This window comes from Nematostella vectensis, chromosome 11 (assembly GCF_932526225.1).
Source record: "Nematostella vectensis chromosome 11, jaNemVect1.1, whole genome shotgun sequence".
In the NCBI taxonomy this organism is placed as follows: Eukaryota; Metazoa; Cnidaria; class Anthozoa; order Actiniaria; family Edwardsiidae; genus Nematostella; species Nematostella vectensis.
Window position 1 is genome coordinate 2605664 of NC_064044.1, and position 24617 is coordinate 2630280.

Here is a 24617-nt window from a genome sequence, read left to right on the forward strand (position 1 = left end):
GATCACTCTAAACCAATGACAGACTGGCGCCTACAGAAACTGGGGTGGGGTGGGGGGGGGGCTTGGAAAGCCGGGGGGGGGGGGGGGGGCGGTGGGACTAAGCCTATTCTGACTTTCGAAATCAAACGATCAACGAAGAAACTGAGTAATGCTGTACATGGCAAGGCATATATGTTAGATTATTTGATTATAGAAAAGTAAAATAGGAAATATCCGCTCAGTATCAGTTGTCTATCAAATGAAGCTACACAGAGCACTGTTAATAAATAAACTTAAAATATCAGCAATATTTTTTTGGCTGCAAAAGAAGTGATTGGGAGGAGGTCCATCATTTCATTACGGTGGGAGAAATAGCTGAGATAAAATAAAATCCAGCTTGGACCGTGCATTTCGAACAAGTAACATGTATGAAAAAGTGGGGGGGGGGATTTAAGCATACAGCACTTTAGTCTTTTTAAAGCATATAGACTGAGGTGAATATTATTATTATGGATCTCTTTTTTATTTTCAAAAGAAATTCTAGTCTAGAAGCTCTATTCTTCAGGGGGGTCATACCCCTAAACTGCCCAAAGTGGGGGGGGGGGGGGGGGGAGGAGTGCGTGACAAATCAGCTGATCTGAGCCCGCAGTACTCTATTCATGAATCCAAAATGGCGGAACGAATGCTAAGTTGATAATGCGTGAGATTTCTTGATAAATCTCCAAATCAACGACTTGAATTGATTCAAAATGAAAGTATTTAGGCTAAATTTTGGTAGATTATGCTCTTGCTTTGTATTTATCCTTAACTTGATTAAGAAAATCTTTGGAAGAGGGCGAGAGAGGAAAACTAGTCAATCGGGCCTTCCTTCGAGCGCCTCGCTTCCTACAGAGGTAACGTGTAGATAGCTTGGTTACAAGCCTATCAAGTGCTTTAGTATGTTTTAAACCATGTATGCTTTCACCATGTTTTAAACGGCCAATTTCAATCCTTTTCCTCTCTGAATAATGTTCAGACTCATGCCACATTAAAGTATCTTCCATTGGGCCTCTCGGGCGTACAAACTTTCGTCCACAACCCTATATTTGGAAACCCAGGGTTTAAATTATTTCTTCTATTTTACTGACGAAAGAAAAAGCTTTTGCCATAAGCCTTATTGTAAATTCTAAGTCCTCCTGGAAGGGAGTTCTTTTGAGAAAATAAAAAGTTCCATTGTTTCTATGATAACTGGACACCAAATTAAAACGTTTCTTCCTATTATCAACAAGTACCTTTTATGAGCCCCTAAAAAGCAGATAATCCTAAGGTGGTGATAGCTTTCTTATTTTTAGAAAAAACTTAGGTTTCCAAGGATGTCATAATGCCTATCGCATGGGTGGGCATAACTGAGGTTTTCAGTATATTCAGGGCTTCTGGAATTACGCGGAAAAAAACTCAAAATTATGCGTGATTCTTTGCTAAATTACGCCCTAAATTACGCAGAAAATCAATCATTACGCGTTATATTACGCAGGATTTTGCAATACATTTTTCTTAAAAAATCAAAATTTTGAGGGATTCTTTACTAAATTACGCGCTAAATTACACGAAATATCAACTGTTACGCCCAAACTACATTTTGTACCCAAGGAAAGCACAAAATAACTTTAAAAAGGTAAATTTTTTGCGCGAACATATCTTAGGCGAGTTTTCATTGGCTCCTAGCCACCAGCCAATTAAAAAGGGTATTTTATTATTAGTCCTAGGCCTTCGCGGTTTAGCAAAGAACGCCTAGTCATTTTATTAGTTTTCGAAATTAAGTTCAAAATATCGCACTCTTACGAAGAATATCTGTCTTTTTTACGAGAAATAGAGGTAAGAACCCTAAAAGAACACATCAGCTGTGCACTTGAATGTTTTTTTTTTTAATTTAGCTAAATTACGCTGGATTACGCGGAGAAAGCCAAATTACGCGCTTCCGCACAAGCGCGTAACTCCAGAAGCCCTGTATTTTGTGAACTCTCGCCGATGATTCTTACTGCTAAATCACCTAAATGGCATTCAAATCTTTAAAGCTTTTTCATTAGCCAGCACTGTAATGGTTTTCATTCACTCAGCTATGCAGCCATACTTCCAAATATCTTCTTGTTATGATTTCTGAATTAATTTATTTTGATCACAAGAATGGGCCTGTCCCGTGTTAGAAAGACTTTTCTTTAAATGTGGGGCAAAGGGTAGTTATCATGAGCATATTTCTTCAACTGGTGAAGATGTGCAGAATTACCCACCCCTCCCTTGTTTTACATATGTTATATTACCCACCCCTCCCTTGTTTTACATATGTGATATTACCCACCCCTCCCTTGTTTCACATATGTTATATTACCAACCCCTCCCATGTTTCACATAGGTAATATTACCCACCTCTCCCTTGTTTCACATATGTTATATTACCCACCCCTCCCTTGTTTCACATAGGTCATATTACCCACCCCTCCCTTGTTTCACATATGTTATATCACCCACTGCTCCCATGTTTCACATATGTTATATATATAACCAGCCCTTCCCCTGGTTTTTCGTGTCAAGTTTATTTTGTCTGTCACTTTTGCAGATGCTAAGGCATGTAACTAGCTATCAAATTAATCAGCAGTAGGTTATTTCAAAAGACACTCAAGAGAGTTTACCTCTCAGAAAGACACAGATATCCTAGTGCAAGTCACCTGTCATTGATAAATGTATTCGAGCGAGTATTACATGACCACATAAGCTATTTATAACTTTTATGTGCTCACATAAATTTACTTTAAATTTAATTTATTATTATTATTTATTTATTATTACCGTGCAGAGCATGAGTGATAAGTGGGAGGACTGGGGAGATGAATTCAGCATCAAGATTGAACCCACCTCCCCTCCCCCTGACAGTGCGCAGCATGCTGAGACAGACGAACAGGACCTCTTTAAAGATATGACACCAGTATTCCAGAAACCAAAAAAGGTCAGTTCTATACATGACACCAGTATTCCAGAAACCCAATATTGTCAGTTCTATACATGAGACCAGTATTCCAGAAACCCAAAAAGGTCAGTTCTATACATGACACCAGTATTCCAGAAACCCAATATTGTTAGTTCTATACATGAGACCAGTATTCCAGAAACCCAAAATGGTCAGTTCTATACATGACACCAGTATTCCAGAAACCCAATATTGTCAGTTCTATACATGACACCAGTATTCCAGGAACCCAAAATGGTCAGTTCTATACTTGACACCAGTATTCCAGAAACCCAAAAAGGTCAGTTCTATACATGAGACCAGTATTCCAGAAACCCAAAATTGTCAGTTCTATGCTTGACACCAGTAATCCAGAAACCCAAAAAGGTCAATTCTATACATGACACCAGAAACCCAAAAAGATCAGTTCTATTCATGACACCTGTATTCCAAAAACTCAAAAGGTCAGATTTATATACTGCTGGGATATTTCCTTTTTGTAATATAACTCATTCGTATACAATATACATTCTTCCTCTCTGAGCTGACTTATCATTGTCATAATTTTGTCAACAGCAATTGAAGTCAGCTTTTTATCAAATACAAAGTCAGCACCAAATCACCATTGTTCTATCACCATTTGTGAAACCATTTGCCATTGTATTGTTTTTTTTTTATAGATTGCTGTAAAGAAAACAAAGTCAAACCCAAACCAACATATGAAGCAAGTAACCAACAGACTGAACTTTGATATGACCTACCCTCCCCCCCAGGTTAGTTTTTTTACATACTACCCTGTTTCCTTTTCCCCATCTCTTCTTTCTTCCCTCTTAAGGTGGCCCGCTTTTATTAATAAGAATGTTTTCCCAAAAAATCATTGATCTTCGAAGCCCTTCCATACGATCATTATTTGTGTGATCTCTCTAATCCCTTCGAGTTCTACAGTAGTAATATATAAAATACTGTACATTCTGAGTTCATTGTAATGCTAGATTAGATCCAAACTGATTGCAGATTAATCAAAGGTTGAAGACCCTAGTACCAAAACATTGTGCAATTATTGAATTGTGTATTTGAAGGAACCTATTAAGTAATCATTCATGCAAGAAGGAACCAAGGTCCCATTGTTCGGTGGCAAAAAGCTTACCCCATATAGGATCTTTTTATCCAAAGCATACTGGTGAGAACATGTAGAATATAGTAAGATTTTGAGGAAATTGTGTGAAGAATGTGCTCCCTAATATATCTTATTGTCGATTTTCTGTTTTGAATCCATCAGATGGAGCACGGACAATAGCTTTTTTCTCTTCTAATTTTAAGAGTGTTGGGACAGTTCTCTGAGGGTCGTTGCTAGGCAAACTTTAAGACGTTATAAATCAGCCAAACATTTGTGAAATGGAATGCATTTAGGCATGGCATCATTGTTAGAATCATCTACGCATGCGCAATTGAATAATGTGAAAAAGCCTGGTTACTAATGCAAATGTTGTGATTAATTATCTTATGAAAATATCAACTTTTCTCTCGCCTTTTTAACAGTGAAATACGCATTGAAACAACTCTTTATTTGCTCAAATCAGCACTTCAAGTCGCTAAGTAGGTGCCCTAGGTATAAAAACGTGCTTGCCCACTTTTATTCTACGTTATTTGCTGTTAATTACGTTTTTCTTGTCAGTTTTAGGCGTTTGCTAAAAATGTTGTTTGCGCAAGTTGTTTTCCCGCCAATCGATTTTCCTGCCCGAAAGTGTGAAGTTCCCGGATGATAGCCCACGCGCCGAACAACTGAATTGCCACTTACTAAGGTTCCTTTAACAAAGTTCCCCACATCAACTTTCTCTTATAAGCCATATTACAAAAAAATAATAATCCCTAACAATAAATAAAAAAAACATTAGGTAAAATATTGTTTTAAGTGTAACTTATGCTTTAATTCTTTGTCTCGGCCAATCAAATTTCTGGTATTCACAACAACATTTTTTTACATGCCAGTGTGCATTTTGCATTCCATGCATTTTTTCGAGGTTAGCTCTTAACTGGACTGTTACTGAGATATAATGATATCCAGTCTGGCCAAACTTGTTATAAATCTTTTTTTCTAGATTTTCAAATTGTTATAGTCAACTTTTAAAAAGATCAGCCCAATGAAATATCATATTTCATAAGCGAGATCCTTAACAACCCTGTTGATTTATTACAGTATGTTATTTTAGAAGTGTCTACATTTTGTTATTGTCTATCTACCTAGACTATGACTCTTCATAAAGTAATGCTAAAGAATGTAAAATTTTAACCCCTGATTGGTTCAGAAGAGTTGGTGAAAACTATGCATGCCAGTTTAATGTCATTAAGAACAATACTTTTACTAAAATCATTTTTATGTGCATATGATGTACTTATCCATTGATGAGGCCACAGCCTTACATAATAAAACAAAACTAAATTCTGTCCTGTTTATTTGTTTAATCTTCCATTAAATCCTAAAGTTGTGCACATAGCCTGCATTCAGTTGTGCTGTGAAAGGCTTAAGAAACCATCCATGCAAAAACAAACCAAAGTCTCATTGTCCTGCGGCAAAAAGCTTTATAATAGCTTTCCCACATATATTTTGTAATAAACACACAGGCCCAAGATATAGAATATAGTGAGATTTTGAGGAAATTTCATGAAACATGTGCTCCCTAATATATCTTTTCCAAGATTTTTTTTAACCAATCAAAGAAGAATGAACTATAGTTTTTCTTGAGATAATTTTCACAAGGTTCCCCATGTTAGATTTGTCTAATAAGCCATATATGTCACTGTTAAATATTTGTATTATTTGAATTAGTAAATGTTGCGCTTAGCCTGTGATTCAGCTCTCACGCTGCTAAAGGTTAAAAAAAACATACCTACCTACCTATCTATTACACATACTAATAAATCCTAAAACTCAAATATTAAAAATGTTAGGCATCATTCAGTTTTAAGTGTAACTTATGTTGTAATTTTTTGTCTTGGCCAATCAAATTTTGAATATTAACAAAGGCATTTTTGACATACAAATGTGCATATGCCGTTGGGTTGCCCAGTTCTTACACAGAGCATTATTTAATAAGCCATATTATTAAATCACAGTTTCTTGTGTAGCCTTCCTTAGAGAGCTACCTCCAAACAAATGCCATAGCCACTATCTTACATGGCTCTTTACCAAATATATTGCATGGACTTAAAAATATTGTTATTTGTTACATTTCCTCTTTAGGCTGACTTAGGCTCATGGGAAGATGGCGATGATAGTGGCGGATGGGATGCAGAGGGCATGTCTGAGCAGGAGCTGGATATACAAGCTGACAAAGTCATACGAGAGCAAAAACAAGCGGAAAGGGAAAGGAGAGCAATGGAACAACAGAGGAAGAAGGAGGAGCGAGAAGCACTCAGGCAGGGCAAGAAGATGCAGCATCTAGGTACCAAGCTTCATTGATGGATTCATCTTTACATCATCTATAGACCAAGCTACATTGATGGATTCATCTTTACATTATCTATAGACCATGCTACATTGATGGATTCATCTTTACATCATCTATAGACCATGCTACATTGATGGATTCATCTTTACATTATCTATAGACCATGCTACATTGATGGATTCATCTTTACATCATCTAGGGACCAAGCTATATTGATGGATTTCTTTTAAAATCATCATGGACCAAGCTATAATATTGATGGATTCATCTTCACATCATCTATAGACCATGCTACATTGACGGATCCATCTTAACATCATCTATAGACCATGCTACATTGATGGATTCATCTTTACATCATCTATAGACCAAGCTACATTGATGGATTCATCTTAACATCATCATGGACCAAGCTACATTGATGGATTCATCTTAACATCATCTATAGACCGTGCTACATTGATGGATTCATCTTAACATCATCTATAGACCAAGCTACATTGATGGATTTATCTTAACATCATCTATAGACCATGCTACATTGTTGAATTCATCTTAACATCATCTATAGACCATGCTACATTGATGAATTCATCTTCACATCATCTATACACCGTGCTACATTGATGGATTCATCTTAACATCATCTATAGACCAAGCTACATTGATGGATTTATCTTAACATCATCTATAGACCATGCTACATTGATGAATTCATCTTCACATCATCTATAGACCGTGCTACATTGATGGATTCATCTTAACATCATCTATAGACCAAGCTACATTGATGGATTTATCTTAACATCATCTATAGACCATGCTACATTGTTGAATTCATCTTAACATCATCTATAGACCATGCTACATTGATGAATTCATCTTCACATCATCACCGTGCTACATTGATGGATTCATCTTTACATTATCTTTAGACCAAGCTACATTGATGGATTCATCTTAACATCATCTATAGACCATGCTACATTGATGAATTCATCTTAACATCATCTATAGACCATGCTACATTGATGAATTCATCTTCACATCATCTATAGACCGTGCTACATTGATGGATTCATCTTAACATCCTCTATAGACCAAGCTATGATGGATTCATCTTAACATCATCTATAGACCATGCTACATTGATGAATTCATCTTCACATCATCTATAGACCATGCTACATTGATGAATTCATCTTCACATCATCTATAGACCGTGCTACATTGATGGATTCATCTTAACATCATCTATAGACCAAGCTACATTGATGGATTTATCTTAACATCATCTATAGACCATGCTACATTGTTGAATTCATCTTAACATCATCTATAGACCATGCTACATTGATGAATTCATCTTCACATCATCTATAGACCGTGCTACATTAATGGATTCATCTTTACATTATCTTTAGACCAAGCTACATTGATGGATTCATCTTAACATCATCTATAGACCATGCTACATTGATGAATTCATCTTAACATCATCTATAGACCATGCTACATTGATGAATTCATCTTCACATCATCTATAGACCGTGCTACATTGATGGATTCATCTTAACATCCTCTATAGACCAAGCTACATTGATGGATTCATCTTAACATCATCTATAGACCATGCTACATTGATGAATTCATCTTCACATCATCTATAGACCGTGCTACATTGATGGATTCATCTTAACATCATCTATAGACCAAGCTACATTGATGGATTTATCTTAACATCATCTATAGACCATGCTACATTGTTGAATTCATCTTAACATCATCTATAGACCATGCTACATTGATGAATTCATCTTCACATCATCTATAGGCCGTGCTACATTGATGGATTCATCTTAACATCATCTATAGACCAAGCAATATTTTTGTTGGTTTGATATGGGAAAAAAGGGAATCAGACAATAGGCTCCGCAAAAAAGAAAGAAGGAATCTGGTAGGTAGAGACGAATTGGGATCCAGTTAGAACTAGTACAGAATGTATGGGACTCGAACCTGTGTCTGGACCGATTCAACTGTAAAAAGCTCCTTTTTTATATCATGAAAAAGCAAGTGCATGGATAATAATAACAAGCTATTATTTATTTCTATATATTTGGACTCCAAGCCACAGTGACAAGAAGATTTAGCAAAAAATTGTCGTTTTTGCCAAACGCGGCTACTTCCATAGAAGGATGCCGTACCTTAGTTCGTAAACTTTATAACTTGTAATCAGAAGACAAAAACAGTGTCTGTGACCATCTTTGGTAAATGAAGAAAATATCTGAAAAAGAAACTAAGACTCCTCGGTACCAGTCCCTCAAAACGACAACGTTTTCTTCATATGCAACATCTAGCCCCCCCTCCCCCCCCCCCAAATCTGACAATATGACATGGTATGTTTAATGTGAGCAGAGGCATACTTATACCTGATGGAGAATGCTGAGGCATGTGTCGGGTGTATGTCAATGAATTCCAAGTATCGAGTTTGAAAGGACAGCTGTATCATCTTTTAAGCAATAAATTCCTACCGACAATGTATATGCTGCATTGCTTCACAACTCATGCCTACCCATAATGCATTGCCTCGCAACACATGCCTACCCATAATGCATCGCCTCGCAGCTCATGCCTTCCCATAATACATTGCCTAACAACTTAGGCCTACCCATAATGCATTGCCTCGCATTTCATGCCTACCCATAATACATTGCCTCGCAACTCATGACTTCCCATAATACATTGCTTCATAACTCATGCCTACCCATAATACATTGTCTCGCAACTCATGCCTTCCCATAATACATTGCCTCGCAACTCATGCCATTAAAATATCTTTGTTTAGTTTTAGCACTTATATTGATTAAGGTGACGGTTTTTTTTTTTTTTTTTTTTGCCAGGTTCCACGCTCTACTGTACTTAGTAAGCTATGGGTTCTTTTCTTGTGTTGAGTATTGCTAGGTTCCACGCTCTACTGTACTTAGTGAGCTATGGGTTCTTTTCTTGTGTTTAGTATTGCTAGGTTCCACGCTCTACTGTACTTAGTGAGCTATGGGTTCTTTTCTTGGGTTGAGTATTGCTAGGTTCCACGCTATACTGTACTTAGTAAGCTATGGGTTCTTTTCTTGTGTTGAGTATTGCTAGGTTCCACGCTATACTGTACTTAGTAAGCTATGGGTTCGTTTCTTGTGTTGAGTATTGCTAGGTTTCACGCTATACTGTACTTAGTGAGCTATGGGTTCTTTTCTTGTGTTGAGTATTGCTTGGTTCCACGCTATACTGTACTTAGTAAGCTATGGGTTCTTTTCTTGTGTTGAGTATTGCTAGTTTCCACTCTACTGTTCTTAGTAAGCTATGGGTTCTTTTCTTGTGTTGAGTATTGCTAGGTTCCACGCTCTACTGTACTTAGTAAGCTATGGGTTCTTTTCTTGTGTTGAGTATTGCTAGGTTCCACTCTACTGTTCTTAGTAAGCTATGGGTTCGTTTCTTGTGTTGAGTATTGCTAGGTTCCACGCTATACTGTACTTAGTGAGCTATGGGTTCTTTTCTTGTGTTGAGTATTGCTAGGTTTCACGCTATACTGTACTTAGTAAGCTATGGGTTCTTTTCTTGTGTTGAGTATTGCTAGGTTTCACGCTATACTGTACTTAGTAAGCTATGGGTTCGTTTCTTGTTCTGAGTATTGCTAGGTTCCACGCTATACTGTACTTAGTAAGCTATGGGTTCTTTTCTTGTGTTGAGTATTGCTAGGTTCCACGCTATACTGTGCTTAGTGAGCTATGGGTTCTTTTCTTGAGTTGAGTATTGCTAGGTTCCACGCTCTACTGTACTTAGTAAGCTATGGGTTCTTTTCTTGTGTTGAGTATTGCTAGGTTTCACGCTATACTGTACTTAGTAAGCTATGGGTTCTTTTCTTGTGTTGAGTATTGCTAGGTTCCACGCTCTACTGTACTTAGTAAGCTATGGGTTCTCTTCTTGTGTTGAGTATTGCTAGGTCCCACGCTATACTGTACTTAGTAAGCTATGGGTTCTTTTCTTGTGTTGAGTATTGCTTGGTTCCACGCTATACTGTACTTAGTAAGCTATGGGTTCTTTTCTTGTGTTGAGTATTGTCAGGTTCCACGCTATACTGTACTTAGTAAGCTATGGGTTCGTTTCTTGTTCTGAGTATTGCTAGGTTCCACGCTATACTGTACTTAGTAAGCTATGGGTTCTTTTCTTGTGTTGAGTATTGCTAGGTTCCACGCTCTACTGTACTTAGTGAGCTATGGGTTCTTTTCTTGTGTTGAGTATTGCTAGGTTCCACGCTATACTGTACTTAGTAAGCTATGGGTTCTTTTCTTGTGTTGAGTATTGCTAGGTTCCACGCTCTACTGTACTTAGTAAGCTATGGGTTCTTTTCTTGTGTTGAGTATTGCTAGGTTTCACGCTATACTGTACTTAGTAAGCTATGGGTTCTTTTCTTGTGTTGAGTATTGCTAGGTTCCACGCTCTACTGTACTTAGTAAGCTATGGGTTCTCTTCTTGTGTTGAGTATTGCTAGGTTCCACGCTCTACTGTACTTAGTAAGCTATGGGTTCTTTTCTTGTGTTGAGTATTGCTAGGTTTCACGCTATACTGTACTTAGTAAGCTATGGGTTCTTTTCTTGTGTTGAGTATTGCTAGGTCCCACGCTATACTGTACTTAGTAAGCTATGGGTTCTTTTCTTGTGTTGAGTATTGCTTGGTTTCACGCTATACTGTACTTAGTAAGCTATGGGTTCTTTTCTTGTGTAGAGTATTGCTAGGTTCCACGCTCTGCTGTACTTAGTAAGCTATGGGTTCTTTTCTTGTTCTGAGTATTGCTAGGTTCCACGCTATACTGTGCTTAGTAAGCTATGGGTTCTTTTCTTGTGTTGAGTATTGCTAGGTTTCACGCTATACTGTTCTTAGTAAGCTATGGGTTCGTTTCTTGTTCTGAGTATTGCTAGGTTCCACGCTATACTGTGCTTAGTGAGCTATGGGTTCTTTTCTTGTGTTGAGTATTGCTAGGTTCCACGCTCTGCTGTACTTAGTAAGCTATGGGTTCTTTTCTTGTGTTGAGTATTGCTAGGTTCCACGCTATACTGTACTTAGTAAGCTATGGGTTCTTTTCTTGTGTTGAGTATTGCTAGGTTCCACGCTATACTGTGCTTAGTAAGCTATGGGTTCTTTTCTTGTGTTGAGTATTGCTAGGTTTCACGCTATACTGTTCTTAGTAAGCTATGGGTTCGTTTCTTGTTCTGAGTATTGCTAGGTTTCACGCTATACTGTTCTTAGTAAGCTATGGGTTCGTTTCTTGTGTCGAGTATTGCTAGGTTCCACGCTATACTGTGCTTAGTAAGCTATGGGTTCTTTTCTTGAGTTGAGTATTGCTAGGTTTCACGCTATACTGTTCTTAGTAAGCTATGGGTTCGTTTCTTGTTCTGAGTATTGCTAGGTTCCACGCTATACTGTGCTTAGTGAGCTATGGGTTCTTTTCTTTTGTTGAGTATTGCTAGGTTATATAAATAATAATAAATAAAGACTTTATTTAAAGAGGAAGAACTTAATAGCCAATTGGCTAATAACCTTGTGGCCCTCACCTAAAATATTACATACTAAAAATTTACAATTACACTTACTAAAAATATATTATAAAAATGGCAGAGAAGTATATATAAATATATATCTATATTAAGCTATGTAAAACTAAATAAACATAAATCAAACACTATAAAAATTAAACGTTAAAATGTTGCAAAATCTTTTGATCATGTAAAGCTTTGTTCCACAAATTAATTTTAAAACATCTAAGAGAGTACTTTTCTGGCATCTATACTTAAACTGTTCCATAGTTTTGATGCGGAGACAGCAAAGGTGCGCCCACCTTCGGTCTCGCGCTTATACTTAGGGCATATAACATTAAGTTTACTGTATCTCGTGTTTCTAGTGACGATCACTGTTTAAGGACAAATGTTCTTGGAGATAACTTGGTACATTACTGTTTATGCGTTTGTACATAACTGCGCAACGATCAGCTTTACATTGTTCATAGAATGGAAGCCACTGGAGTCTGTTAAAAAGTTCGACTGATGGAGTCAAACGATCCGCATACAAGATTGTTCGCGCCGCACGCTTTTGAAGCTTTAGAATTTTGTACTGCGACTCTTTGTCGCAAGATGACCATATTACATTAGCGTAATTCATAAAGGGCTTTATGATAGCATTAAAATAATTAATGCGTTGGTTTAATGGCAGGTACGAACCAATGTTTCTCAAGATAGCTATGCGGGAAGCGAGCTTTTTACATACTTTTTCTATGTGAATGTTAAATGACAACAAACTATCAATTTCAAGGCCCAAGAGAGTTGCTTTGTTAACATTATCTAAAATTGTATTTCCATCGATTGAAATATTAAGTTGACTGTTTAATCTTGTGGTAGCCGTTTTCCTGTAATCGTCAGAACCTTGGTCTTCGATTTATTAAGTGGTAGCTTGTTCGCAGTAGCCCAAGACTGAATTTCGCTTACACAGGTGTTTAAAGAGCGTTCCAGTTTTGAGATATTTTGGGTATCCGCGGATGCTGTGACTGTATCGTCAGCGTAAAGATCTATTTGAGAGCTTACATGCAGCGGCAAGTCATTAATGAATAGAATATAGAATAATGGACCCAAAATGCTCCCTTGCGGAATTCCGTGCTTGATAGGAGCGTCACGTGACATCTTGCCATCCACACATACCGTTTGCATCCTATTTGATAAATAAGATGAACACCATTTAAGTTCCTGACCGTCAATTCCATACACCTGTAGTTTTTTATCAAGAGTGCGTGGTCAACCATGTCGAACGCTTTTTGGTAATCTACCAACACCAAGCCTGACACTTTGTCATTGTCTAGATTAAATAAGAGGTCATCTATCAATTTGATTAACGCAGTTTCAGTACTATGCTTTTTACGAAAGCCTGATTGCCATGCTTTCGCACAGAAACGCGTAAAGCGAATCATGCACATGACGATCAATTACTTTCGATAAAACAGGGAGCACTGAAATAGGACGAAAATTGCTTGGATGATGCTCACTTCCACTTTTAAACAAAGGCGTGACCTTAGCTTTCCTCCAGCGTGATGCAAATGTTCCCATAGAAATGGACAGATTTATGAGTCGGGCAATACTTGGTGCAACTGCTGGTGCGGCAACACGTAAAATACGGGCGCTAATTTTGTCGATACCAGCCGCCTTGTGTGCGCTAATCTTATCTATTATGTGCGCAACTTGACAGTTCGTAATAGTTGGAATTTTGAAATGTAAATCTGGATCCTTTCTAGAGTTTATCAATTTAGAGATATCAAAGTTCACATTAGTGAGCTGGCTTCGTATTTTTTCAGCGATGGTAGAAAAATAAGAATTAAATTGCTCAGCTATCTCCGCTTTATCAAGCACATCGTGATCATCAATTTTCAACTTGTTGATTTCTCTACATTTCTTATTTGAGCCAGTAAGAGTTTTGATGGATTTCCAGATGGCGCTTGGATTGTTTTTGTTCTCCTCAAAGGAATTAATGTAGTATTCACGCTTTGCTGAACGCAAGACTTTGACGGCTTTGTTTCTCGCGACTCTATAATTAATCCAGTCATTTGCATCATCTGAACGCCTTGCCACCTTAAGAAGGTGATCCCTTGTATGTAGGTTTTTTTATTACGGCTTTTGTTATCCGTGGTTTCTAGGTTCCACGCTCTAATGTACTTAGTAAGCTATGGCTTCTTTTCTTGTGTTGAGTATTGCTAGGTTCCACGCTATACTGTACTTAGTAAGCTATGGGTTCGTTTCTTGTGTTGAGTATTGCTAGGTTCCACGCTATACTGTACTTAGTAAGCTATGGGTTCTCTTCTTGTGTTGAGTATTGCTAGGTTCCACGCTATACTGTACTTAGTAAGCTATGGGTTCTTTTCTTGTGTTGAGTATTGCTAGGTTCCACGCTATACTGTACTTAGTAAGCTATGGGTTCTTTTCTTGTGTTGAGTATTGCTAGGTTCCACGCTATACTGTACTTAGTAAGCTATGGGTTCTTTTCTTGTGTTGAGTATTGCTAGGTTCCACGCTATACTGTACTTAGTAAGCTATGGGTTCTTTTCTTGTGTTGAATGTGGCTAGGTTCCACGCTCTACTGTACTTAGTAAGCTATGGGTTCTCTTCTTGTGTTGAGTATTGCTAGGTTCCACGCTCTACTGTACTTAGTAAGCTATGGGTTCTTTTCTTGTGTTGAGTATTGCTAGGTTCCACGCTATACTGTACTTAGTAAGCTATGGGTTCTCTTCTTGTGTTGAGTATTGGTAGGTTTCACGCTATACTGTTCTTAGTAAGCTATGGGTTCTTTTCTTGTGTTGAGTATTGCTAGGTTCCACGCTATACTGTACTTAGTAAGCTATGGGTTCTTTTCTTGTGTTGAGTATTGCTAGGTTCCACGCTATACTGTACTTAGTAAGCTATGGGTTCTTTTCTTGTGTTGAGTATTGCTAGGTTCCACGCTATACTGTACTTAGTAAGCTATGGGTTCTTTTCTTGTGTTGAATGTGGCTAGGTTCCACGCTCTACTGTACTTAGTGAGCTATGGGTTCTTTTCTTGTGTTGAGTATTGCTAGGTTCCACGCTTAACTGTACTTAGTAAGCTATGGGTTCTTTTCTTGTGTTGAGTATTGCTAGGTTCCACGCTCTACTGTACTTAGTAAGCTATGGGTTCGTTTCTTGTTCTGAGTATTGCTAGGTTCCACGCTATACTGTTCTTAGTAAGCTATGGGTTCTTTTCTTGTGTCGAGTATTGCTAGGTTCCACGCTATACTGTGCTTAGTAAGCTATGGGTTCTTTTCTTGTGTTGAGTATTGCTAGGTTCCGCGCTATACTGTACTTAGTAAGCTATGGGTTCTTTTCTTGTGTTGAGTATTGCCAGGTTCCACGCTATACTGTACTTAGTAAGCTATGGTTTCTTTTCTTGTGTTGAGTATTGCTAGGTTCCACGCTATACTGTACTTAGTAAGCTATGGGTTCTTTTCTTGTGTTGAGTATTGCTAGGTTCCACGCTATACTGTTCTTAGTAAGCTATGGGTTCTTTTCTTGTGTCGAGTATTGCCAGGTTCCACGCTATACTGTGCTTAGTAAGCTATGGGTTCTTTTCTTGTGTTGAGTAATGCTAGGTTCCACGCTATACTGTACTTAGTAAGCTATGGGTTCTTTTCTTGTGTTGAGTATTGCTAGGTTCCACGCTCTACTGTACTTAGTAAGCTATGGGTTCTTTTCTTGTGTTGAGTAATGCTAGGTTCCACGCTATACTGTACTTAGTAAGCTATGGGTTCTTTTCTTGTGTTGAGTATTGCTAGGTTCCACGCTATACTGTACGTAGTGAGCTATGGGTTCTTTTCTTGTGTTGAGTAATGCTAGGTTCCACGCTATACTGTGCTTAGTAAGCTATGGGTTCTTTTCTTGTGTTGAGTATTGCTAGGTTCCACGCTCTACTGTACTTAGTAAGCTATGGGTTCTTTTCTTGTGTTGAGTATTGCTAGGTTCCACGCTATACTGTACGTAGTGAGCTATGGGTTCTTTTCTTGTGTTGAGTAATGCTAGGTTCCACGCTATACTGTTCGTAGTAAGCTGTGGGTTCTTTTCTTGTGTTGAGTATTGCTAGGTTCCACGCTATACTGTACTTAGTAAGCTATGGGTTCTTTTCTTGTGTTGAGTAATGCTAGGTTCCACGCTATACTGTACTTAGTAAGCTATGGGTTCTTTTCTTGTGTTGAGTATTGCTAGGTTCCACGCTCTACTGTACTTAGTAAGCTATGGGTTCTTTTCTTGTGTTGAGTATTGCTAGGTTCCACGCTATACTGTACGTAGTGAGCTATGGGTTCTTTTCTTGTGTTGAGTAATGCTAGGTTCCACGCTATACTGTTCTTAGTAAGCTGTGGGTTCTTTTCTTGTGTTGAGTATTGCTAGGTTCCACGCTATACTGTACTTAGTAAGCTATGGGTTCTTTTCTTGTGTTGAGTAATGCTAGGTTCCACGCTATACTGTACGTAGTGAGCTATGGGTTCTTTTCTTGTGTTGAGTATTGCTAGGTTCCACGCTATACTGTACTTAGTAAGCTATGGGTTCTTTTCTTGTGTTGAGTATTGCTAGGTTCCACGCTATACTTACTTAATGAGCTATGATTTTAATGCCACTCTATGCGAGGAAAGGGTGATGAGATGACGTTGAGATTGATTTTTACTTAATGCGGGCGGCTGAGCATACGCCTGAGGCGTTTTATGCGGTCTGCAATTATCGAAAAGTCGCTTTCCTGTTTAATTCACGATTTTGTGTTTACGCCTTTATTAAGCGAGAACCGTGTAAGGCGAGTTTTGCATCGTTGATAATGAGATAATACGCTTCCTTGCTAAGGACAAAGAAATGTTTGCATTTAATCACTCATTGCGGAAGCTTTTTTCGTGTTTTTTTTTTTTGTGTGTGTGATTTCAAATTGCCAGTTACCAACTGGAATAATGAACATGCGAAAAATCTATTAAAAAAAAAACAGGTAACTTTACGAGGGCATAAAGATATGCGGCTGAACATACATATACATATAACTGATTCAAATATACAACAACCCTAAAAAGGCGTCAGCCTTATGCCGGCTATACACTTATCAAAAAGTTTTATCGATAGAAAATGTGTTATCGATAGAAAAAGTGTTATCGTTAGAAAAAATGTTACTGATAAAAAAAGTTTTATCGATAGAAAAGGCTTTTGGCCTTTTTATCGATTTTTCAGACCATCGGCGCCATAAAAATAACTGATGCTTTTTCTTGAAGCCCCAACATATCTGCATTTTTTATTTCCATCTACTTTTTATCTCAAATGTTTTTTGTTTTCGGAACTATTTTGACAAAACATAATGAATTATTGATTAGATATCTTCATTCGTGCATTGAAATCGTTTATTAGTGATTTTTTTCATCAGAGTAAGCACATGCCTCTTGTTAAGGTTTTCCTGTTCTAAAATAAGAGAAATAGTAAAGATAAGCGCATTAAAATATTTGATATCTTGTTCTGGAAATTTTGTCTATGATGTTTAATTTACTTGCTTTTCTGCTGGCAAGTCCTAGCATGCATAATAGGTGATTAAGGTAGCAATGTTTTTGGCCACAACTATACGTCTAAAAACCACCCATTCAAAACAAATAAGCAAAGTCCATTGTCTTTACATTTAAACATCAACCATTCATAGCAACTAAGGCAAAGTCCAACATCAACCATTCATAGCAACTAAGGCAAAGTCCAACATCAACCATTCATAGCAACTAAGGCAAAGTCCAACATCAACCATTCATAGCAACTAAGGCAAAGTCCAACATCAACCATTCATAGCAACTAAGGCAAAGTCCAACATCAACCATTCATAGCAACTAAGGCAAAGTCCAACATCAACCATTCATAGCAACTAAGGCAAAGTCCAACATCAACCATTCATAGCAACTAAGGCAAAGTCCAACATCAACCATTCATAGCAACTAAGGCAAAGTCCATTGTCTCTACATTTAAACATCAACCATTCAAAGCAACTAAGGCAAAGTCCATCGCCTCACTTCCCTCGCAGAAGATTCTTTTAGTTAATGCAGGCAGAACAGAAAAGAAATTAACTGAAACATTTCTTTCGTCATATCCTCTTGACTGGTGATTTCCTGCTGGGGACAAATCTAAACAAGCAAAAACAATAGCTTTTACTTGTTTTACATTTACAAGGCTTCCCTTATAACATTAATCTGAAATGATATGTAATAATAATTATAAATAATAATTATCCCTATAGCTGAAAACGTCGAAATATTATGTAACATTTCGTATATCACGTATAGCTTATGCTAGGGCGGGTTTTGTGCGTCGGCCAATCAAATCATATCAAGAGAATTGAGCCCAAAATTGTCGTTTTTGCCAAACGCAGTCACTTCCACCTAAGGAAACTAATATATTATAGCGTACCCCAGGGGCTTCGTAAACTTTATGACTTGTAACCAGAAGAGACATCCCGGCATGCACTATCTACTAGCTTGCCAATCGTACTTCACACGGAACATTCTTTAAAGTCTACCTAATCTTATTGTTCACACCGCATTGTTTGTGTTATTTCAAAATAACATTTTTTTAGAGGCGAGAAAGGGAGTCGCCAAAACCGCTTTGTTCTCCCCCACCCCGGTATATGCACGAATTATCATAAAGGTCACAAGAGTCTCGTCATCCACTACGATTTGAGATATTCATTTGAGATATTCTGAGAATGGGTTAATTCCAGATGCCTTAGTGGGGGGGGGGGGGGGATAATTGAGTAGATGCCTTGCTTTCTAGGTGCGTGATCGCCTAGTGTTCGCGGTATTGTGTTTTAAATATTAAAAACCGTCTGACAATTAGAGGGAATGTTTTGTCGGCGACGCATTTAGCCAAATTTAAACGCAACTGTGTGTTATAAAAAGCCATGAATGCACACAAAAGCATAGACTTTCTCAAAGTCGTTTAAACAAATTGAGGTTTAGGAGCCATTTTGCGACTTCGTCGCTCGCTCGGTCGCTTCGCGACCTCATCTTGCTTCGCTCGCTGATTTAATTTCGCTTCGCTCGATTACTGACTCTGAGGTTGACTTGGAGCAAGTCTAACAAAAGCAGGATAAAACTGAGGTTAATAGAACAGAGTGCGTAGACAACCGAAGCGCTGTCATGTAAGTCAAGGGAACCGAGACGTGACAATAGAAATCACTTAGCTCTGCTGGATACTTGAGCCTTCTCTTAGCGCGTTGGACACAAACACTGAATTTTTAATTCGGTGCTTGGATTTGCATCCGATGGATTAGGCATCATGAGTAATGTTGAAAGGGGGGCGTACAAATGCCGAATTATCGAGGATTTGCAGCATTTGGCAAATTGAAGGCAAGCCTGAGACGAGCGTGTCGAGTTTTGAAGCAAGGGATTAAAGGCGTGCAGTAATCTACATCACTCAGGCTTTGACACATGATTGATGTTAATTGAAGCAGTGTGGACAAGATTGACATGACACTTAACTGGCTTTCTGACAGCTATTCCTTTTATGAACTGCTCGGCGTAATGAATTGATTGATTGGCTGAAAATTCCATCTTTCCGTACAATTACAAGAGATTAGAGTTTACAGGTTATGCTAGGGATTAGAGGAGGGAGAGCAGCCATACGATACTAGCGAGTGCTGGGGACACCTCAAAAGAAGAGACTCTTTTTTGCCCTCTCTCCTGGATACGGGAACACTTCCCTATCAGCTAACTGTTCTGAGACTGCATTGCAGAAGGGGAAACAAGCTCGTATTGCTCGTATTGCTCGCATTGGTCATGGAATAAGCGGAAAACCGTTTAATTGTGCGCACGTCTTCACAGTAAGGGGTTATCATCTAATTGTGAGCTTCCTCCTAGGGGCAGATCACCTGAGAGAATTCATAAAGACGGAAATTGAAATAAATGGGAAATAGAGCGTATATCTACAGAGTTGACAACGGCAGCTTTTTTTTATAAAACGCCTTTAGGTACGTTTTAAAATATGTTAGGTATGTTCGACTTGACGTAATTTTGAAACAGATAAAGGGAAAACAAGCCTTTTAAGCCCTTTAAAAAGGCGCTTTTATATGACTAAATTCTTACAAAATAATAGGAAAAGAAACAAGACGGTCTTAGCCTCCCTATTTTATTTTAAGGGCTGTTAAGAATAAACGAATTCATGTTTCCGTTCAACAAACAAGCTTTTTAAAAATATTTTTAAAAATATTATTGTATTTGAAGGAAGCAATGTTTCATTTCTTCTAATTTAATGTTAACACCTCTCTTTCATTTGCAAGGCGTTTTAAACGACAAGTTACTCCATCCAAGAAAAAAGAAATCGAGTTATTTGATGTTATTTGCTAATGCGATGAGAGGTTGACGCTAGAATTGCCCAGAAGTCTATGAATCTGACGGTTGAACTACATTACTTTACTTCATCGACTACGTAAAGTTTTTAAGAGGAGCGAAAGCGACAAAACTAGAAAATTGACTGAGACATCTTTGAATGTCAAGCAAAACAAGACCCCCTAGCTGGGAAGATAATGTGAGGATGACGACAAGACTTCTAAGAAGTGTTCAGCTAAGATGAAAGAGGCTGCTCAGTAGGCGGAAAAAGGGGACCAGAGAGCTTGAAGACTCCTTTAAATTTGCCAGATCAACTATTAATTCTCCCTGGTTTGATTTTCATTGTAGGGAGCAAATTAAAAGTAAGATTAGTTCAGAATTGAAGACTTCTTGACCTTTTCTTGGATCAACTATCAATTCTCCATGGTTTGTACCGCTACCAACAGAAGAAATTAGACGTGAGATCAGTCCAGACGAAGTATATATCTTCTCGTCACCCAAATCCATTCGCAGCCTTTAGGGCAGTAAAGAGAATACTTGATTTGATCAGCATGAGCAACGTCACTCTCGCTTGCTCCCCCGTCGTCGTGGATAACTCATACCCCGCTAAAGTCGCCAAGCTCGCCGCTTATTCGTCTATTCTGGCCGTCTCACTAATCGGCAACGTGCTCATTATTGCCGTCGTTTACAAGCACCGCCACACCGGCATGTGGACGACCACGAACTGTTTCATCGCAAACATGGCGTTCTCAGACCTCATCATACCTCTTTTCGCGGTTCCTAACCGCATCTTCAACCTCGCAAGAGACGCGAGCTTTCTGTGGATGTGGTCTGGCACTGGTGGCCTCATTCTATGCAAAACTCTGAACTTTTTACTCGATGTCTCAACGGCTGTTTCCATACTCAGTCTTGTGGCGATAGCCTCGGATCGATATTACGCCGTCAAGTTTCCGTTGAAAGCCGTCGTGAGTAGACCGACCCGAGTCTGCGCAATAGTGATACCTGTGATATGGCTGTCGGCGGCCGGTTTCCACGCTATATATTTCTACACATTCCGCCTGCTGGAGTGGAATCATAACACGTACTGTATTCTCGACTGGCAGCCGTACACGGACAGCATGCGCGCGCAGAGGCCCTTCTACATGTGCCAATTCGTGTTGCTGTACGCCGCGCCTTTGCTCCTTATCGCCTTCCTCTACGCATGCGTTATACGCAAACTCCGCGAAGGAGCCCTGGCTACCCACAAGCCTTTGCGTCGGAGGCGCTCGGAGAGGAGTCGCAATCGTAAGGTGACGAAGATGTGCGTGGTTGCTGTGTTGTGCTTTGTGCTCTGCTGGGCGCCCATCCATGTGTATAGCCTGTACTTCCACTTTGTTTGGGGATGGGCTGCCCCATGTGGCATGCAGGAGTTAACTTTTCTCGTGTTTTTCGCGGCGTATTCGTACGCCGCAATCAATCCATTCATATTCATGATATTTAACGAGAAGTACCGACGTGGAGTCAAGAGCTTATTCACCGCAAAAAAAATCCTTCGCCGACAGCTCTCAGATTCATCTTTTCGATCCCGAAGTTCTTCCGGATTCGCTAGTCGTCTGAGGTATTGTGGATCGAATCAGAGCGAAAGCAGTCGAGTACAAAGCGTTCGCAATGTATCCTGGGCTACCGGTGTGTGAGACTGCTGGTCATCTGCTAGCAGGCGCTTTGGTAGCGTCTGGCTTTTAAGATAAAGAGGAAAAATAGGGAAAAAATTAAAAAAAAAACTATTTTAACGCTAATTCAATGCGCTTCTTGACAATATCCGCATATGCTTGACTACAATATGTAGCGAAAAAAAAATGTCAAAAAATAAAAATAGAGTTAAATAAATAGTTCTTAGATACTAGCCTCGCAAGCAATGATCATTCGATCGAATCTGCAGCATGTTGTACGAGCGCGGCTATTTGCGCTTAGTTTCAGCCACCCACCCACCCCCCCCCCCCCTCCCTGTAGAAAATGTATGTCAACGAATTACCCTGAATGAAGCTATGTTACAATAAGCTCATTTTCTCAATGACTGTAGACATTCAGAAAAACGTTCACGTACAATACACCACTCGACGTACTGCAGCTACAAGAACAAAGAGGCCTAGTGATTTTGTGTCTGTGAAGTTTAGGTCAATCAACACATTGATTTGACATACTATTAACCCACCCCAGACTCGGATATCCTCCGCTTTTTCCTTACTCAAAAGCGCCGTGCTTCGTTCACTCCCCATCTCTTTCCCGTTATGAATAACCAGGCATTCCTGTAACTGCCGGTCTCGGATCCCTGTTTTTGCATCCCTACTGGCTTGGTATCCAATCTTCCCTTGTCGGCGCTTAGCCTCCGAATGCTTTAATGTCGCTGGTGTGGTCGGCAAGGCGTATGAGCTCGTCGGTAAAAGCACGAAATCCTGCCGAGGATCGTCCGGGCTTCGTCCGGGCGTCGACGAAAATCTTGTAGGTGTCTTTGAGCTTATACTCGGGAAATACATAACTGAAGTATCATCCATTTGAGTGGAAGCACTAGTTTTGAGGGCTGTTTGTCCGGTTTTCGCGATCACTTTCTCGGTGTTTGAGATCCATAGTAGAGTCTGTTTTTCTCGCATAGAGCAGTAACTACTAAGCGCTGTTTTTTGTTTATCGATGTTCGTGTTCTTTGTAAAGCGAAATCCTCGATAACCCTTGTTATAGTCATAGTTTGCCATCTTATGAGCACACACTTCACATAAGTGCCGATGTCACCTTGACCTGTTTTTTTTTTTCTCAGAATGTCCGTCAAATTTTAAATCTATAGAACAAAATTATAGTAAACAAATTACTTGAGGGAACACCACCACGCAATGCACACAAGCTCTGTGCAAATACTAGACGGTGCGCTTTCTCTTTGTGGTTGTTTGGCTTGTGTTTTTTTTCTTGCTTTACCGAGAATGACCGTCAAATTGTAAATTTATAGTAGAAAATTGTAGTAAACAAACTACTTAAATGAAAACCACCACATAAGCTCTGTGCATCATAGACTGTTTTTGTAATGAGTTTGTGTATTGTGTATGCTTTCTTTTGCGGTTGTATGGCAGAAGACAATAGGACATAAGCCTTAAACAGACAATAATCACTTCTCTAATTGTTATTGTGTTCATCCAAGGAGAACAAATGAACGAACGCAGAGGCAGGTATCACCGGAAGACTAGCCGTAAAAGAGGTGTTAAAGTTCATAGAAGAATTAAGGATCTTGTGTTTTACTTTTTTTTGCCCACACGCTGTCACCATTCACGCTTTCTACAGAGAGAGAGAGAGAGAGAGAGAGAGAGAGAGAGGGAGAGAGAGAGAGAGGAGAGAGGAGAGAGAGAGAGAGAGGAGAGGAGAGAGAGAGAGAGAGAGAGAGAGAGAGAGAGAGAGAGAGAGAGAGAGAGAGAATTATATACGGTGTGACTAAAACTACAAAAAAGCCGTAGAACAACTAGGTGGTTTGTTTAGGCGTGGGAGAATCAGGGAAATTTAACACAAGGCTGAGATCGGTAGGTAGACAGTTTACAAGTCTATGGAATAGGGTGTGTAGCCCTTTTACAGAGGGTCATGAAATCGGTGTGTAGACATTTTACAACGAGGAATTGGTATGTAGACATATTACAACGAGTCATGGAATCGGAGGGTCCCCGAATGATATTTGGCGAGCATCCCGTTTTTTATGCGAGACCGAGCAATTTTAGTTGTTGAATAAATCGAGCAACGAGCACATCGAAAAATACAATGCGGGCACGGCGGAAAAAATTGAGCGAGTGCGTGCATTAGCCGAAAACTGCGAGCATCGAAATTTCGGAGGGCCATTCGGGGGCGCTCGGCATGTAGACATTTTATGCCCGTACCCAAGATTTTCCTTGGGGGGTGCGAAATCCGAAAAAGTGGACGGGGGGGGGGGGGGGGGGGTGAGTAAAAGCTGACCACCTCCGAATAAAAACAAAAATGGAATTTTTTTTATGTTTGCAAAATCTCCAAGGGTCCTTTATATTGGTCGAATGATCTAGCTTATGCTTTATAGTTTTGTTACAAATGGCATGTCTATTTAGAACCGAAAGTGGATCTTCGGCTGTTGTGAGAGGGGGGGGTGCGTTCGCACCCCCTTCACCCCCCTGGGTACGGGCCTATTACGAGTCATGGAATCGGTAAGCAGGCATTTTACAGCGAGATCTGGAATAGGTATGTAGACAAACGAGTCAAGAAATCGGTTTGTAGACCTTTTGCAGCGAAGAAAAAAAAAAACGGTTCC

General features: G+C 39.1%; 3 protein-coding genes across 7 annotated transcripts; 2 read left to right on the top strand and 1 right to left on the bottom strand.

Moving 5' to 3' along the window:
• Positions 1 to 637: 637 nt before the first annotated feature.
• LOC5505761 (receptor-binding cancer antigen expressed on SiSo cells) lies at positions 638 to 8513 on the top strand. 2 transcript variants are annotated; one of them, XM_048734329.1, is made up of 5 exons: positions 638 to 872; positions 2810 to 2959; positions 3640 to 3732; positions 6201 to 6455; positions 6538 to 8513. In XM_048734329.1, the coding sequence occupies exons 1-4, from the start codon at positions 729 to 731 to the stop codon at positions 6417 to 6419; spliced, it is 606 nt and encodes a 201-aa protein (XP_048590286.1). In that variant the 5' UTR covers positions 638 to 728; the 3' UTR covers positions 6420 to 6455; positions 6538 to 8513. The 2 variants fall into 2 exon arrangements, with proteins under 2 accessions (XP_048590286.1, XP_001626514.2); XM_001626464.3 differs by having other exon boundaries at positions 6201 to 8513.
• An 11538-nt stretch (positions 8514 to 20051) lies between these two features.
• LOC116613549 lies at positions 20052 to 23391 on the bottom strand. Of its 4 annotated transcripts, none has more exons than XM_048734330.1 (2): positions 22524 to 23391; positions 20052 to 22043 (listed from the first exon to the last, which is right to left on the bottom strand). In XM_048734330.1, the coding sequence occupies exons 1-2, from the start codon at positions 23056 to 23058 to the stop codon at positions 22015 to 22017; spliced, it is 564 nt and encodes a 187-aa protein (XP_048590287.1). In that variant the 5' UTR covers positions 23059 to 23391; the 3' UTR covers positions 20052 to 22014. The 4 variants fall into 4 exon arrangements, with proteins under 4 accessions (XP_048590287.1, XP_048590288.1, XP_048590289.1 ...); XM_048734331.1 differs by having other exon boundaries at positions 20052 to 22047; XM_048734332.1 differs by having other exon boundaries at positions 22520 to 23391.
• LOC5505762 (galanin receptor 2a) lies at positions 20884 to 22198 on the top strand. Its single transcript, XM_001626465.3, has one exon. The coding sequence runs from the start codon at positions 20884 to 20886 to the stop codon at positions 22003 to 22005; it is 1122 nt and encodes a 373-aa protein (XP_001626515.2). The 3' UTR covers positions 22006 to 22198.
• Positions 23392 to 24617: the final 1226 nt, after the last annotated feature.